This window comes from Nomascus leucogenys, chromosome 15 (genome assembly GCF_006542625.1).
Source record: "Nomascus leucogenys isolate Asia chromosome 15, Asia_NLE_v1, whole genome shotgun sequence".
In the NCBI taxonomy this organism is placed as follows: Eukaryota; Metazoa; Chordata; class Mammalia; order Primates; family Hylobatidae; genus Nomascus; species Nomascus leucogenys.
Window position 1 is genome coordinate 81,220,703 of NC_044395.1, and position 17,848 is coordinate 81,238,550.

At 38.6% G+C, this 17,848-nt stretch overlaps 1 protein-coding gene across 2 annotated transcripts in view; it reads left to right on the forward strand.

The window, feature by feature from the left end:
- Window positions 1–2,195: 2,195 nt before the first annotated feature.
- The window catches only part of PRMT3 (protein arginine methyltransferase 3), a 124,466-nt gene continuing 108,813 nt past the window's right edge, over window positions 2,196–17,848 (forward strand). The window contains exons 1-8 of one of the 2 annotated variants that reach the window (XM_003254315.3): window positions 2,196–2,433; window positions 2,675–2,810; window positions 4,387–4,469; window positions 6,782–6,831; window positions 7,461–7,563; window positions 10,390–10,549; window positions 12,150–12,294; window positions 17,222–17,287. In XM_003254315.3, the coding sequence (XP_003254363.1) occupies window positions 2,406–2,433; window positions 2,675–2,810; window positions 4,387–4,469; window positions 6,782–6,831; window positions 7,461–7,563; window positions 10,390–10,549; window positions 12,150–12,294; window positions 17,222–17,287 (771 nt within the window). In that variant the 5' untranslated portion in view covers window positions 2,196–2,405. The remainder of the gene's footprint in view (window positions 2,434–2,674; window positions 2,811–4,386; window positions 4,470–6,781; window positions 6,832–7,460; window positions 7,564–10,389; window positions 10,550–12,149; window positions 12,295–17,221; window positions 17,288–17,848) is intronic. The other variant, XM_030828848.1, reaches the window with a different exon arrangement.

Here is a 17,848-nt window from a genome sequence, read left to right on the forward strand (position 1 = left end):
GTGGGCAGATCACTTGAGGTCAGGAGTTCAAGACCAGCCTGACCAACATGGTGAAACCCTGTCACTACTAAAAATATAAAAATTAGCCAGGCGTGGTGGTGAGCACCTGTAATCCCAGCTACTAGGGAGGCTGAAGCAGGAGAATCGCTTGAACCTGGGAGGTGGACGTTGCAATGGGACAAGATCGCACCACTGCACTCCAGCCTGGGCGACCGAGTGAGACTCTGTCTCAAAGATAAACAAAAACAAAAATTAATATGTAATGGATTCTGTCCTCTAGGAATTTACAATTAGGGAGAGAAGTACATTTAGAAGTACATTTACCAATAATATAAGGCATCATTTTTATTCAGTGAATACATTCAGTATCTATTAATACTATGGGCCAGGCCACATATTATGTGCCAGAGAAATGAAAGTAAAGAGACATGGCCCTTACTTACCCTTATTGTTCAGTGCTGTGGGGTATCACCAAAAAAGAAATAAAAAAACCAAGTAAGCAAATGGTGGGTGCTAAGAAACTAAAAGGATACTCCTGAAATAATGGTGGAAACTATTTTAGAAATGGCCTGAGGAAAGTGTTTCTGGTTGAGACCAAAGGGACCTACCCATTTGTAGAACATTCAATGATTAGCAGTAAATAAAAGGCTTAAGGGTGGGACCCAAGGTGGAGGGTTCCATTGGAAAGAGGCAGGATTATGCAGGGCCTGATAGGCCAATTAGATAAACTCTGCTAGAGCCTGGGGTACTCCCTCCTAAGAAAGAATTCTGGGCCGGGCGGTGACACAGGGGCAGGTGGATCACCTGAGGTCGGGAGTTCAAGACCAGCCTGACCAACATGGAGAAACCCTGTCTCTACTAAAGATCCAAAATCAGCCAGGCGTGGTGGTGCATGCCTGCAATCCCAGCTACTCGGGAGGCTGAGGCAGGAGAATCGCTTGAACCCGGGAGGTGGAGGTTGCAGTGAGCCGAGATCGTGCCATTGCACTCCAGCCTGGGCAACGAGAGCGAAACTCCGTCTTAAAAAAAAAAAAAACAAAAAAAACCTTTTATGGTTTGAATAGATATTAGGAAAGGAAGAAAGGGAAGTGGCATGACGCAGGCAGGGGAACATTTGTATTCTTCCCCACACAGCAGCCAGAATGTTACTTTCTCAACACATCTGAGAGCATCACTCCCTGGCTTAAATAGTTCAACCATTTTCCATTGTTTAGGACAAAGTTAACACTTATGTCTGAGCACTTTACATGTATTAACTCGTTTTATCCTTACTGTAGTCTTGAGGTTAGTGCAGGTTTTTTGTTTTGTTTTAAGATGGAGTCTTGCTCTGTTGCCCAGGCTGGAGTGCAGTGGCACAATCTCAGCTCACTACAAGCTCCACCTCCCGGGCTCAAGCAATTCTCCTGCCTCAGCCTCCCAAGTAGCTGGGATTGCAGGCACGTGCCACCACACCTGGTTAATTTTTGTATTTTTAGTAGGGACAGGGTTTCACCATGTTGGCCAGGCTGGTCTCAAACTCCTGACCTCAGGTGATCCGCCCGCCTCAGCCTCCCAAAGTGCTGGTACTATAGACGTGAGCCACCGTGCCCAGCCCAAGTGCAGTTATTATCCTTGTTTTGTATTTGATGAAACTGAGGCAGAGAGAGGTCCAGTAACTTGCCCAAGATCATAGTTACAAAGTGACATGCGTAGGATTCAAATCCAGTAGGCTGCCTCTAGAGTTCGCGTTCTCACTTAACCAAATATTAAAATCCGTTTTGGGGGGTCTGACGCCTATCCGTCCCCGCAGTAGACCCACCCTGGCCCATGCAGTTCGTTCCCTCTCGCCAGCTGCACCCCCTCCAGGACCTGGAAGCCCAGAAACCAGCCGAGCCTCCAGCGTTTGGCCTCCTCTGCCACCAGAGGGCGTCATGGACCGATCGCCTCTCCGCTAACCGTTCAGCCCAGGAAAAAGGGGCGCACAGAGGACAGGATGCCAACAGCAAAACAGCTGCGACGTCACTACGCCTCGGGGCTCAGAGAGGCGGACCGGGACCTCCCGCTAACGCCTGCCGCAACCCAAGGAGGAGACAAAACTCACTTCCCGGGCTGCAACATTAACCGTCATCAGCGCGCCTCCTCAGCGCGCACTGCGTCAACCCTGAGGCGGGAGGAGGCGGAGCCCCCGCTCTCGCCCCGCCCCCCCCCTCACGTGACCAGCACGGCGCCTCGAGGCCGGAAGCGCTTGCGAGTCAGCTAGCGCGCTTCGGCGATCCCTGCGGTCTGCGAAGTTCCCGGAACCCGGTCCCGCCGCGGGCTCGCGCTTGTGCTCGCGCTCGTTCCCGGAGTCGGCGGCCGCTGCGCGCGCTCGTTGCCCAATCCGGTTCCCGCCCCCAGACACGCCGGGCTCTCGGGGCACCACAGCCATGTGCTCGTTAGCGTCAGGCGCTACCGGTGGGTACTCTGGCCCCTCAGCACCCGGCTCGCCCGGCCCCAGGCCGCGCCGCTGTGGGGCCGGTGGAAGACCCTCCGGGACACGGGCCCGGGCAGGGTGGGGGGCTCGCAGGGATCATGAAGGAGGTGCTGAGTGAGGGCCGCGGGCGAACGGGGCGGGGAGAGCCCATCCTCACCTGCTCCTCGAGCCCCCGGGCCGCACCGGTGTCGGAGGCCGATCTGATTGTTGTGCGTGTGTTAGGCGGCCGGGGCGCTGTGGAGGATGAGGAGGACCTGCCAGAACTGTCGGACAGCGGGGACGAGGCCGCCTGGGAGGATGAGGACGATGCAGATCTCCCCCACGACAAGCAGCAGACCCCCTGCCTGTTCTGTAACAGGTTCGTCCGCCTCAGCGCCTGGCCTCTGCTCTAGGGTGCCCGGGCGCGTGGGGTCTGTGTGCCCAGGCACGCCTTCGGGCAGGAGGCAAGCCAGAGTGGCCTGTCTTTGAATTCTGGAACCACTGGTCTGGGGTGAGGGCTTGTGGAGAAGGAGGACCCTCAGTAGTAGAGAGGGGGAACCGTGAACTGGAAGGCCGGTTGTACTACAAGCTTTTGATTAGTAGTGCATTGAATCTGTGGTTCCCAAATTTTGTCACTTGAGACGCTGAAAACAAAATGATACTGAACTCTGCACCGGAATCCTTCCAAACCAGGGATGGGGTCTAAGAATATTCTTTTTTTATGAGGACAAGATCAGAAGTAACAGAGAAGTTACTAACGAGTTACTAATGAGTAACAAATTTGGCAGCCACCCTGAACTAGATAATCCCTACGGAGCCTTCCAGCTTTACCATGCTAATTCTTTGACCAGTACAGAGCTTCTCAGGTGAAACATTTCTTTATTTGAGCGGTTTACATAGTCTAAGAAGGAAGTTCACCTTACTTAAGTAGGACTTTTCACTTAGGGAAAATACTGTTGTATCAATAATTTGCTCAAGGTCACAAAGCTGTGGTGTGCTTATTTCCAAACTCACATTCTTGCCACTTAAAATTCTGTCTATTAGTCTTGGGAAGCTTTGGCTCCTGTCCTAGGCCAGTAGGCATGAAAGAGGCCTGGTTGGCATTGGCCGGTGTTATTTTAATACATTTTCCAGTGTTCCCTGTATCTGGGCATGGTGCTGAGTGGTGGTGCGTTAGTGTTCTCATCTGTAGCCCCATTGGGTAGATAGAATGCCTGTATATATTCTAGTTGTCATAAAATATTTATTGAGCACCAGTGGTGCAGTGGCTGTGATAGCCTCCATAAATAGTCCAAATAACCTATCTCGGTAAACATTTGTTGAAAACTAATGCTCCACATGTGTTAGGAATATAGATAAGGTATGCAGCTTCTCTGCTGTGTATTCCTGTCTTTAAGTGGCCTTCAGATTTGCATGTCACATAATAAAGAGGATTGATCCTCACAGTGTCTGTGATGCAAGTACGTTGGGAACACTACAAGATCACTTTTGAAATAAGGCACTTGGGGAGTATGCCAGCTGTAAAATTACATTTTATGCTTTATTTCTAAAAGCAGTTTGAGCTGTGCCAGTTCAAAGCCTCTGAAAGCAGAGTTGACACTTAGAGGAGAAAAGAATCTCAAGTAGAGAAATTGTATGACTTGAGAGAAACAGACTCTATCAAAAGGAACTCTCTTAAAAACCTTTTAATAAAATCAGTGATATTATTTGACAAATTCACTTTGACATTTAAAGGATAATTGGTTTTAGGTGTAAAATGGGACGCAGAAGTACTAATTCCCTTTAAAAGTGCTGGGTTCCCTTCCTTTCAGATACAAGTGTGTTTGTTTTTTCTTAATTGGAAGTAAAACTAGAAACCAGCAGAGTAAAAGAAGAAAAAAGTGTGTATGTAACATGAAATCAGTATTTAGACTTCTTGGGGGACTATTCCATGAAGCTATTGCTTGATTTTTCAGGTTATTCACATCTGCTGAAGAAACATTTTCACACTGTAAGTCTGAGCATCAATTTAATATTGACAGCATGGTTCATAAACATGGTGAGTATTTTTTAGAATAAAGGCAATTTAAGTTGTGAAATTTGGCCAGGCGTGGCAGCTCACGCCTGTAATCCCAGCACTTTGGGAGGCTGAGGTGGGTGGATCACTTTAGGTCGGGAGTTCAAGACCAGCCTGGCCAACATGCTGAAACCCCACCTCTACTGAGATACAAAAGTTATCTGGGTGTGGTGACGCACACCTGTAATAGCAGCTACTCAGAAGACTGAGGCAGGTGAATTGCTTAAACCTGGGAGGCGGAGGTAGCAGTGAGCTGAGATGGCATCACTGCACTCCAGCCTGGGTGACAGAGTGAGAGTCTTCTCAAAAAAAAAAAAAAAAAAAAAAGGTGTGAAATATAAGTTCAGATTTTATAGTTTTTCAGACCCTTTCTGTACGAGTTTAATATGGCGAATCATACAGCAACATCTTGTGGAAATGGAGTTTTTTTGACGAGTGGTCCTTGAGAAAAAATGAATAAGTCACTCTTCTAGACAAGATTCACTATATTTAAGCTTATATTAGCTTTTCAACTAAAAACAAAAACAGACTTGGCATGTGATTACGTTTTTATGTTTTATGTGATTACATATTAGATTTAGGGAGAGCAAGTGTAGATGTAGGACTTGAAAAAGGAGGCAGGTCATTTGAAAAAAGACAATCAGCTCAAAGCATGACATGAACTTCACAGCCTACGAGACTGAGTTTTATACAGAGTTTGGTAGAGACTGGAAAAAGAGTGATGAAGATAAGGTTAATACGCAAAATACTCAGGTGATGTTTCTATTGAAACTTTTATTTAAACACACTTGCCTTACAATTAAGGCCTTCCACTTCTTTAAATGGATATAGAAGAGCTATACTACAATAAAATTAACTAAATAGGCCAGGTGCTGTGGCTCAAGCCTGTGATTCCAGCACTTTGAGAGGCCAAGGCGGGTGGATCACAAGGTCAGGAGATTGAGACCGTCCTGGCTAACCCAGTGAAAACCCGACTCTACTAAAAATACAAAAAATTAGTCGGGCATGGTGGCATGTGCCTGTAGTCCCAGCTACTTGGGAGGCTGAGGCAGGAGAATTACTTGAACCCAGGAGGTGGAGGTTGCAGTGAGCTGAAATCATGCCACTGCACTCCAGCCTGGGCGACAGACTGAGACGCCGTCTCAAAAAAAAAAAATACAGAATAGGTTTTTTGGTCCCTGTATTTGTTGACTACTAAGAAAGGACATTATTGAAGAATAGCAAATACTAACAGATGTTTCAGTGTCGGATAAATACGTGGTATCACCTGTTTATAAATCATAAATTCAACTGCAAGTACTTTTGTAAGGCATAAATGACAGCCTCATTTTTTAATGTTTTTTTTGTTTTTGTTTTTGAGACGGAGTCTAGCTCTTGTTGCCCAGGCTGGAGTGCAATGGCATGATCTTGGCTCACCGCAACCTCCGCCTCCTGGGTTCAAGTGATTCTCCTGCCCCAGCCTCCCGAGTAGCAGGGATTATAGGCATGTGCCACCACACTGGCTAATTTTATATTTTTAGTAGAGACAGGGTTTCTCCATGTTGGTCAGGCTGGTCTGGAACTCCCGACCTCAGGTGATCCGCCTGCCTTGGCCTCCCAAAGTGCTGGGATTACAGGCATGAGCCACTGTGCCCAGCCTTAATGTTTTTAATGTTGCATTTCTAAAGTATTAGAATCATACTTAAGATAGAATTTTGTTTTGTTTTTTTTTTACTTACCAATATAGGGAGTTTGTATACTATTAAAGCTTTCTCAAAACAGTTTTATGACAAATAATTGGTTGGTTGGATATACTACTGCTTTCCTTTGTTTTAAATGCTGCTTCATTTCTGGAAAGATATGAGAACCAGATAACAAGCCTCATTGGGTTTGCATCATTTAACTTCATGTAAAAGCTAGTATACACCATATCCTGGCAAAATTATAATTTGATATACACCGTAAAAATTAGGGATTTAAAACTTTCAGCTCTGCTATCAATTGCCAAATACTTGGTAAAATGTCGGACCTAATTTTCCAGATTTGTATCGTTCTGACAAAGGAGGAGTAGAATTTTAAAAACCAATTTCCCATCTTTTTAGAAATACTACAAAAGCTTTAATTTGTCATCTATGGCTGCTTCTCAAGATATTCAGAAGTATCATTGTATTACTACTTCTAATTCTTAATAAAATTCAAAATATAAGTAGTAATTTAGAGGTCAGAATTATTGTTTAATCAGAGAAGGCTTTATAGAACAGGTCAGTTAAAACTCAGTATGTTAACATAGGTGAATTATCTTTTTCCCCCTTTAGGACTTGAATTTTATGGATACATTAAGCTAATAAATTTTATTAGACTTAAGGTAAGTTGACAGCTTAATTTATAATTTTGTTTAGAAATTAAAGAAATGCTACAGTGACTGTCAGTATACTGATTATTTAAAGGAATATGAGGAACTGCATTAAATTTGGTACTCATCATATTGGGGAATCACGGACATTAGGAGCTAGCACAGCAGAAAGCACCATGTAAATGTCTACCATAACTAACAAATATTGTTTTCACTGCATCTAAGAGATGAATCGGTGTATGTGAAAAAGTAATTCAGTGTCAAATAAAGGGAAATACTGATGGACAGGATCTGTAAAATCAGAAATAATTTCTAATGTGATTTTAAGTATTTTGGTTGCTCTTTTTTATTCTGTTTTTTTCAGATACTTTGTTTTTTTTTGTCCTGTTTAAATGAATGTTTAATGACATGACAACGCTTTCCCCAAATCCAAACAGTAAAAAAAAGCTCTGCATTGAAACTACTGATTAAGCAATCATCCAGCAAGTTAATGAAATGACAGGCATGTAGACTTTTTAGAGACATACTGATTTTGTGTAATGCAAACATGATTTCCTTTTTGTTTAATTTCTGTAGTTTTTTCTAAGGAGATTTTGTGATTCTATGTAATGAAAAAAACATGAGATTAATTTTATATCCAGAATCCTACAGTTGAGTACATGAATTCCATATACAACCCAGTGCCTTGGGAGAAAGAAGAGTATTTGAAGCCAGTATTAGAAGATGACCTTTTACTTCAATTTGGTAAGATGAGCTTAAGTGTATCTACTTTAATTAACATAAGGCCATTTGTTATGGCAAAATGGAGGTAAAGTGTTTTAGGAAAAGACATGCTTTTAAAAATTCTCTAAATGCCTCATCAGGTAGTTGGTTTCAATAGAAAAGTTAAAAACTTTTCTTTTTTCAATAGAAAAGTTAAAAACTTGCTTAAAAACTAATAGTTGGCCAGGTGTGGTGGCTCACACCTGTAATCCCAGCACTTTGGGAGGCTACAGACAGATCACGAGGTCAGGAGATTGAGACCATCCTGGCTAACACAGTGAAACCCCATCTCTACTAAAAATACAAAAAATTAGCCGGGCGTGGTAGTGGGCGCCTGTAGTCCCAGCTACCCGGGAGGTTGAGGGAGGAGAATCACCTGAACCTGGGATACAGGTGACAGAGCAAGACTCTGTCTAAGAAAACCAAAAACTCTGTGATCAAAAGATTGTCTGGTTTTGCCTTTAATTGCTTCATGTATTTTGGAGCTCTTATGTGAGGTTTATACACATTTATAATTGTTATATTTTACTGAAAAATTGGTCAGCTTTTGCAGTAATTCTTCTCTGCCTGAAAGTATCCAGGTGATTTGAACATCCTGAGACAAAAGGTAGATGTGGAAGTTCATCTTTCTGAATATGGTTTAGGCCTTTGAATTAGACTGTTCTAGCAAATTGTAGTTAGGAATCTTAATATTTACTGAATCCTCTGTCTTTTTCAAGTCTCTAAGTTTAATCTTTAATATATAATTATCTGCATATTCTTAACATTAAAAAGTTTTTATTATGACTAATTTTTATTGCAGCAGAAAGCAAAACAGAAACTGGCCAGTTTGAAGCATTTTGAAATCAAAATACAAAATGAGGTTTGTAGTAGGAAGTAGAAAGTATAGTATACCAGCCTTATATAGTTTGGAAATATTTTGTTGTGCTCATTAATTTTTGGTGAATTAGATAGTGAATGATGCAGTTTTTAAACCTCAGTGACTCAATATTCTGCCAGTGATGAGAAGTTAGTGACACCCTGCACTGCTTTTATAACAAGAATTCAACTTAGGCTGTAGTCTCTTATAGTATTATGTATTCGTTAGGCTTAGCTATTTTGTCCTAACTCCAAGGACGTGTCTTCACAACTAAAAAATGAATAGGAATTTTTACGAAGTCACGTTTCTTCCAGTGCTATCCTGAGGGGAGAATGTAATATTTGCGCTACTTACTGCCTTAAGTTGATCCGAAAGTTAGACCAGTAAATGGACATTGATTTTGTGAAATTCACTAACTACATATATTAACTTCTCTTTGCAGAGAAGTGAAATTAAAATTAAATATAATGAAATTAAAATTAAATCAATAATTTAAAAATAATACTAGGAATTAGAATATTTAATAATATCAGCAATAGACTTTAGTGTATAGATTTCACTCCACCTTGCCCAGGATGAAAAATTATTGAATGTGTAGAATTCTTTACATACTGTCCTTAGGAATGGTTTTTTTTTTCCACCAGTTAGTTGTATTCAGGTATAATTGACAAGTGCAAATTGTGTACATTTCAGGTATACAATGTGATGATTTGATATGCATATACATTGTGAAATGATTACCATAACCAAGCTGATTAACATCATCACCTCACATTCCATTTTTTATTTTTGTGGTGAGAACAGTTAAGATCTACTGTCTGCAAATTTCAAGTATACAGTGCAGCATTTTTAACTATAGTCACTTTACCATAGACAGATGTCCAAAACTTACTCATCTTATAGCTGAAAGTGTGTACCCTTTGACCAACATCTCCTCATTTCCACCACCATTCCACTCTCTGCTTCTGTGAGTTTTTTTTTAATTCCACACAAAAGTGAGATCACACAGTATTTGTCTGTTTGTGTATGGCTTATTTTGCTTCACATAATGTCGTCCGTGTTCATTCATATTGTCATATATGGCAGGATTTCCCTTAAGCAATATCTGAATTTAATACCTGCTACAATAAGGACACGGGCTAGGAGGTGGCTTTGTGTAATGGCAAGAACGTGGGCTGGGAAGGCAGATTTGGGTTTAAATCTTAGTTCCTCCATAAACAGATATATAACTTTGGGATAGTCACTTAATTTCTCTGAAATTTATTTTTTCCATGCCTAAAATAGGGATAAATACATCTTAACTGTGTTTTGAGAATAAAACAAGATGTAATGATGTACTCGAAAGATAGCTGCTGATCAATAAATATTAGGTTTTTTTCTTTCTACTTTTTTCTTCCTGGATTTGGTTGAGTATAATTAATAATTAATATTTAAATATATGTTCAGTTTAGCCAACTAATGAAAAACTTAGACTAACAGCATGCTCTTTGAATTCAAATAGTGTAGATGATAAATATTTATTTTTAAGACCAAGTCTCACTATATTGCCCAGGTTAGAGTACAGTGGTGTGATCTCAGCTCACTGCAACCTCTGCTTCCGAGGTTCAAGCAATTCTTCTGCCTCAGCCTCCCAGGTAGCTGGGACTAAAGGCCTGCACCACCAGGCCTGGCTAACTTTTTATATTTTTTTTTTTAGTAGAGAGAAGGTTTCACCAAATTGGCCAGGCTGGTCCTGAACTGTTGGTCTCAAGTGATCTGCCTGCCTTGGCCTTCCAAAGTGCTAGGATTACAGGCGAGAGCCACTGTGCAAAGCCAAGATGATTAATATTCAATTAAAAGTACTTTCACTAATCTTTCTCAATTGGCCACATAGTAGAAACTTAGGGCATATTTATACTTGTTTTATTGTTATAAGATGGCCTGATAATAATGTCCATTTATTTCTTTAGATGTAGAAGATCTTTATGAACCGGTGTCAGTACCCTTCTCATACCCCAATGGACTCAGTGAAAATACATCTGTTGTTGAAAAATTGAAACATATGGAAGCCAGGGCACTGTCTGCTGAAGCCGCATTGGCTAGAGCACGTGAGGATCTGCAAAAAATGAAGTAATTTATCAATCTTGCAAAATTAATTGTTTAGATCTCTAAAATAATACAACCTAATGGCAAAGTAGAATGTAGTAGAACATTTCATATACTGGAAAGTACAATGTAGATATTTTATCTTCATACTGTTAAAGATATGTAGCATTTTTGTACATTATGGATATAGTTAATTAATATAAAATCTTACAGTTTTACCTATTCTGATATGTTCTGACAAATGTCCTCATGAATGGTTTTGTTCTTTATTGCCTTCCTTTCAATTTTCCTGTTTGTAGTTGATTTCTCCATTTTACTTTTTCTATCCTAGTTTTTTAAAGTGGAAGGATTAATCTTTTTGAGGTTTGGGGAAAATACAGGGTTGAAGTTTTTATTTTTAAAGAATCAAAATGTAGGCCGGGTGCGGTGGCTCACACCTGTAATCTCAGCACTTTGGGAGGCCGAGGCAGGTGGATCATGAGGTCAGGAGTTTGAGACCAGCCTGGCCAACATGGTGAAACCCTGTATCTACTAAAAATACAAAAATTAGCCAGGGTGTGGTGGTGCACGCCCGTAATCCCAGCTACATGGGAGGCTGAGGCAGGAGAATTACTTGAATCCGGGAAGGGGAGGTTGCAGTGAGCTGAGATCGCACCACTGTACTCCAGCCTGGGCAACAGAGCAAGACTTTGTTGGGGTGGGGTCGGTGGGGGGGGAATCAAAATGTAATTATGGTGTAGTATGAACCCAGAAAACCAGATATATGGTGACAGTTTTTTTCCAGTGAATAAATTAGCATTCTACTGGTGTAGTACTTTTCAAAGTTTAATGTGCATAGGAATCAACTGGGATCGTGTTAAAATATAAATTCTGATTCAGAAGATTGAGAATAGGGCCTGAGATTCTGCATTTCTGACAAGTATACCTCACTGGCCTTCCTGTTGGATTTGTAAGCTGTTTGCTGTTGCCTGAGTACCCATCTGATGGTTTGCCAGATTGAATGTCCAGCAGGAAAGATAGTAGAGCCAATTGTAGTTCCTCTTCCCTGTTTCAGAATTTTTATGCTAGGTAACCAAGTAACCAACACCAACTCTACCTTTTGCCCCTTTGAACTTCTCCCTTTTATATACCTTATGGGTTCCTAATATGTCATGATCTGAGTTTTAGAGCTGGAGTGTGTGGTGCTGGTGTATGTAAATAATTATCTATTTGGGTCTACTTTCTGCTTACATAACACTCCCAAGAAATAATATGGTTTTAAATAATATTAATAGAGCTGAAATAAACGACATTGATTCAGTTGCTAAAAAAAGGATTTTAAAACAATAGAAATAATAGAGGATAATAAAAGTAATATGCTTATTTGTTGAGTTGAAAGACATAAGGAGCTATCATTTGCGGTTGGCATTGCTTTTGTGGTTTGTAGGAGTGCATATAATTGTTTTTGAATATTGCCATTTCTTCAGATCCAGCAGGGGGAGCTTTCAGTTGTTCAAGATAGAATGTGATTTAGAAGGCTCATCACACTGTACTCCCTCCTCTTTCCTCTTCCTCAACCTCTAGCCTTTCCTTTATTCATGGTCCAATAAACCTGTCTCAAGGGTATATTTCAAATTGATTACAGACAATTTGCTCAGGATTTTGTGATGCACGCAGATGTCAGAACCTGCTCGTCATCTACTAGTGTCATTGCGGACCTCCAGGAGGATGAGGATGGTGTTTATTTCAGCTCATACGGGCATTATGGGATACATGAAGAAATGCTAAAGGTTAGAAAAGAACACAAATGCGCCAAATGCATACTAAAGGAAAAATAGAACAGGTTCTTTCTTAATATATGTGTACACTATAGGAGACCTCTTTTTTTTGGGTGGGGAGAACTGCTTTTTAAACACCTCTTTGGTGCTTGGTAGCTCATCTTGGGTTGAAAATATTACAAGACTGGGCACGGTGGCACATGCCTGTAATACCAGCACTTTGGGAGCCCGAGGCAGGAGGATTGCTTGAGCCCGGGCAATATAGTGAGACCCTGTCTCTATTTTAAAAAAAAAAGGAAAAAAGATTACAGAGGCATCAGTCATTTGTACATTCCATTTAAAATCATTATTAATCTTTTTATGAAATCGCTTTTTCCTTAAAATATTGGAAAAACAACAATTGTAGTCTTCTCAAGGGCAGCTATTAAATAGGAACAATTAGATGGATTAAATTATATATTACCTTTTAATTTGTAAAGGAAATGATTAATTTCAGTGTTTTAAATAGCTATACTGACTTTTGTTTGGGCCAATAATAATTCTTTGATATAAAGTTTAATTACAAATCTCACAATTACTCTGGTGTAACTTTTTTACATTTGAAATCATTGACATATAGGAGTATTCCTGAATTAGTCAAATTAGGTACAGTCGTGCACTGCATACTAGTGTTTCGGTCAGTCAGACTGATGTGATGGTGCTTCCACAAGACTATAATGCCATATTTTTACTGTACCTTTTCTATGTTTAGATATGCTTAGATACACAAATATGTGTTACAGTTGCCTACAGTATTCAGTGACATGCTGTGCAGGTTTGTAGCCTAGGAGTAATAGGCTATCTTACAGAGCCTAGGTGTTTAGTAGGCTATATACCATCTCCATTCGTGAAGTATTCTCTATGATGTTCACCCAACAACACATTTCTCAGAAGTATCCCTAGCATTAAGCAACATGTGACTGTATTTAAATCTGGCTGGTTTTAATTTTTATAACGGTAATATCCATATAAAATAGAAGTTGATTTCTAGCTATACTTGATAATTATACATTTTATTAAGTATTATAGATTGTAAAATAGGAAGATGTAATTTTTAGTTCAGTGAAATTGAGAATATCTACATAGAGTAAAATAAATATTGGAACGTAAAAATTGAAAGTTTTAGATGTTTATCTCTGAGTTTTAGATGCCACTATTACCTATTCTTAAAACCAACAAACGAAATATTCCTTTCTAAATCCTTCTTCCAGAGATTGTTTTATTTTATGGTTTCCCTGAAGCACAGGCATTTAAGCTAACCAGGGATATTTGATAACATGTGTATATTTTGTTGATTCAGTTTTGCTGGATCACAGAATAGAAGTTTGGTAGTTGATCATTGTACTTAAACGTGGGGTCTTTTAAAACATTGTCATGTCATTACTAATTACAAGTCATGGTTGTGCTTTTTGTTGTCACGTGGGTAATGGCATAGCATTATAAATAATAGATATCTTATTATAAGTAATACATTATTTTAAGTCTCAGTGAATTTGTTGAAAAGAAATTGACTTGCTTCATTTTCTTTATTAAAATTAATTTTTTTATGTTTAGAATATTTTCTTTAAAGAAGTTTATCTAGGGCCATGTTTGTCATTTTAAATCACCCCATCAGCTTAAATACCATAAACCTTTCATTCCTTTGGTATGGAAATTGTGTTGGGCTTTTCAGACAGATTAAAGGTCACCGAAACTTTCAGTAGAGTGTTGAGTGTTGTGAGTACAATCATCAGGGAAATTCAGTTTGAGTACTTACCATTTACAAATCTTTATCCTGGACACTTGTATCTATATGTCAGTAACCATAACATTTCACACCTGGTCTGGTACGCATAACTCCTTTCTATATACATACAGATTTAAGAAGTTCCAACTTGAAGTTTCCAGTGCCACCTTTTCCCTTGAGAGAATCACTTAAATATCATTCTGTGTGCCTTAGCTTCCTTTAGTTCTTGTGCAGTGTAATTTCCTCCCCTTGGAAATGATTTGATTAAATGTCTGTAGGACATATGGATAGTTGATTCAAAAAGAACTGTTTATCCATTTGCATTTTGCCAAGTTACGTGCTGTGGATGAATGTGAAGCATGCCTTATATCACAGCTTTATTTCTTGTTTCTTAGAATGATTCTTAGCACACATAAACTGTTCAAGATATATTACCACTAGAATCTTACCTAATTTTTATAAATCATTTAAAATTGAGAAATCATATTTATAGGACATTTTTATGCTTGGAATTGGCCTTGTTTTTATAGAGTATAATTTGGATTTTTTGTTGCTTGGCTTCATGTCTTCATGACACTATATTTGGTACATGTTTTAATTATAATTTTAAATAAAAGTGGCTTGTGATCTTATTTTTTTAGATAAGATGAGGATACCTTTTTTGAATTCCAGAGATATAGTTGATAGAGGGATAGACTACATGAACTTTCAAAATTCCTTGCCACTTTATCTTTTTGAAGAAGAGTCATCGTTGGCTAACACTATAAATCCGAAATGCATTGGTCTTCTTTGTTTTAAGAGAAACATTATTCATTCTGTTGTACATTTATCACAGATCATAGTACCATTTAGTAAAGTGAAATTTCAGTAATTTTTCCTTGCTGCGTTCTCTCTATTGTATCTGCACCTGTCTCATGCACTTGGTCCACCTTTATGATCTTGTAAATTAAAAACATACTGTTGCTTGTATATGTAAAATTTATAGTATATAACTTTTTTCTTTACCTTCATTCTTTTTTTTATATTTGTAGGAATAATTTCTTGATACTTTACTAGTCTTAAAATAATATCTTGCTCCTAAGTATTGGAGCAGTAATTTTGTTATTTTATTTTTCTTAGTTTCAAGGTTGATATAAAAAAATTTTTAAAATTTCTGTTTATTGTTGTTTTGTATTGACATGTTAGCCTTTGTTAGAATAAATTTTTAGAAATGGTTATAAAGGCTACTGTTCTATTTACTTGCATTTTCATATTTATTGGATTGTTTTTTTTTCAAAAATTAAGTGACTAAATTGAAGCTCTGCTATATACAAGACACTATGTTTTGTATACTTTGGATTTCATTACACCTGCATGGGCATACAAACAAAAACAGATGAATATATTGTAAGAGCCAGAATGAAAGATTGTAGTTTAGTTGAGCAGCAGTGCATGGCGTTAGGATAGCAGTTGGAATTCTATTGATTAAGTGGAAGTAGTGGTCAGGCCGCATGATTAGTGGGAGCTTTCTGAGTGACTGCATTCCTGACTGATGTTCACCCTGTGTAAGCTTTGTCGTTTCTGCAAAAACCACTGGTTATAGTATCAGAAGAGTATAAAATTTGTAAAAGTGTATGAAATGGTATGTTTTGAAAAAAAGTTTTAAAATTAGATAATTAGTTAATATATATACATTTATTTATCTTAGTAATTCTTAAAATAACTTCAGGAGAAGATTTAATAAGGCTAATTGAAATTTTTTTTGTAAAGCAGTGAGAAATAATCCAAAAACATGGAATTAATTATGGACAATTCCCTTTTTAGGTCTAGTACTTAAGTAAAACACCTTGCCCTTTAAGATCTCCTTTTATGCTTTAAAAAAAATCTCAATTGGCATAAAAATGTATTGGGGGTATGATTTGTATAAAATTTTGATATTGTAGCAATTGGTGTAATATGTTCTTTTCACCCTAATGTGAAACTTAAAACTAGAATTCCCATTCTGTGATATTTGTTTTTATCACAGTCGTATTTTAGTTACTTGACAGCAGAGCCCCTAACTGCTTAATTTGCAGTCAGTATGTGTTTCAACCTAGGGAATCAACTCTGTTCATGAACCAGCATAAATGTTAGAGTTACATGTTTGCCTTGGTCACAGGTTATGTGAGACTCCAGAGCGTAGCAGCCTTATAATGTGGGCTGCAGGGCTCAAATGATTTACTTTTAGGCTTACAGGCTTTTAAACATCATTTCCTACTACAGAACTTTTTACAGACAAAACAGGAATGTAAATCAGATAAGTGCTGATCAATGACTTTCTTAGAAAAACATATCCAGTTTAGTGTAATTTTTTGTATGTAGCTGCAACGTTTATATTTATTTATTTTTATCTCCTTTCTATTTTTGTTTTTGTTTTGTTTTTTGAGATGGAATTTTCGCTCTTGTGGCCCAGGCTGGAGTGCAATGGCGCAATCTCAGCTCACTGCAACCTCTGCCTCCCAGGTTCAAGCAATTCTCCTGCCTCAGCCTCCCCAGTAGCTAGGATTACGGGCATGTGCTATCACACCTGGCTAATTTTGTATTTTTAGTAGAGACAGGGTTACTCCATGTTGGTCAGGCTGGTCTTGAACTCCTGACCTCAAGTGATCTTCCCGCCTCGGCCTCCCAAAGTGCTGGGATTACAGGTGTGAGCCACTGAACCCAGCCTGTTATTTTTATTTCTATTTTTTTTTTTGGAGACAGGGTCTCACTTTGTTGCCCAGCCTGGTCTCAAACTCCTAGCTTCAAGTGAGTATTACAGGCATGAGCTGCTGCACTTGGCTTCTCCCTTATTTTAATATATCTCTAGTACAGAGAATCAGGCTGTAGTTTCCAGGACCTATTGAAAGGAGCAAAACATGTTCATCTTTTATTAGCTTTAATTATCACTCTAAGTCTTATGGTGATAATGCACGTCAAGAGGAAAATGTACACATTTTTAAGAACTTGGGTCTTATTTTTCAGTCTTCATAAAATATTTTCTTTGTGTGTTGTTGCTATTTCTATTCTTTATTGTTTTCTTAGGAAAAAAAATAAGCTTGGTATTCCAGGTATAAAAACTGCTATGGAAACTAGATATATGGCAAATATCTCCCTTAAAAAATTTATTTGTTTAGACTGTCCTATAAACACAGCGTTTTCCTCTCTCCACCCTAGGACAAAATACGAACAGAAAGCTACCGAGATTTCATATACCAAAATCCACATATCTTCAAAGACAAGGTAAGTAGCATAGGTTACAGAATTATACATTTCATCTTGTTCTTGGGCAGTAGAAATCCTCTCTTGGCTCATCATTGTGATAGCAATTGATTTAACATCTTCTGTCTGTATTTCATGGAAGACATTTATGATGCTCCTCTGTGGTGCAGAGTACTGATAACAAATGCTGATTGCTGCTGTCATTCAATATGCTCTTTTTTAAAATTGAAAGTTATTACAATGGCATAGCTTCGTTATAATGACATAGCTTAGTTAAATTTTGCTTATTCAGATAATTTTGCTTAAACCGTATTTTTTATTTAGTTATTCCTATGAATTTTAAATGTATCAGATAAGCACCATGTCATAGCATACTTTTAATTATTACTCTAGTTTGTGTTAAGTAATTGAAAATGAGTTTAAGAACAATAATAAGTAGGGTTCACTATCGTAATATAGTATTTAGTTTATATGCTTTCTTTTAATACTTTATTTACCCCATTTAGAGATACTTTGTATTTTACAATTAGCTTTAATATTGGCTCAAGTTACTCAAAAAATGATCTTATACTCGGTGTGTGC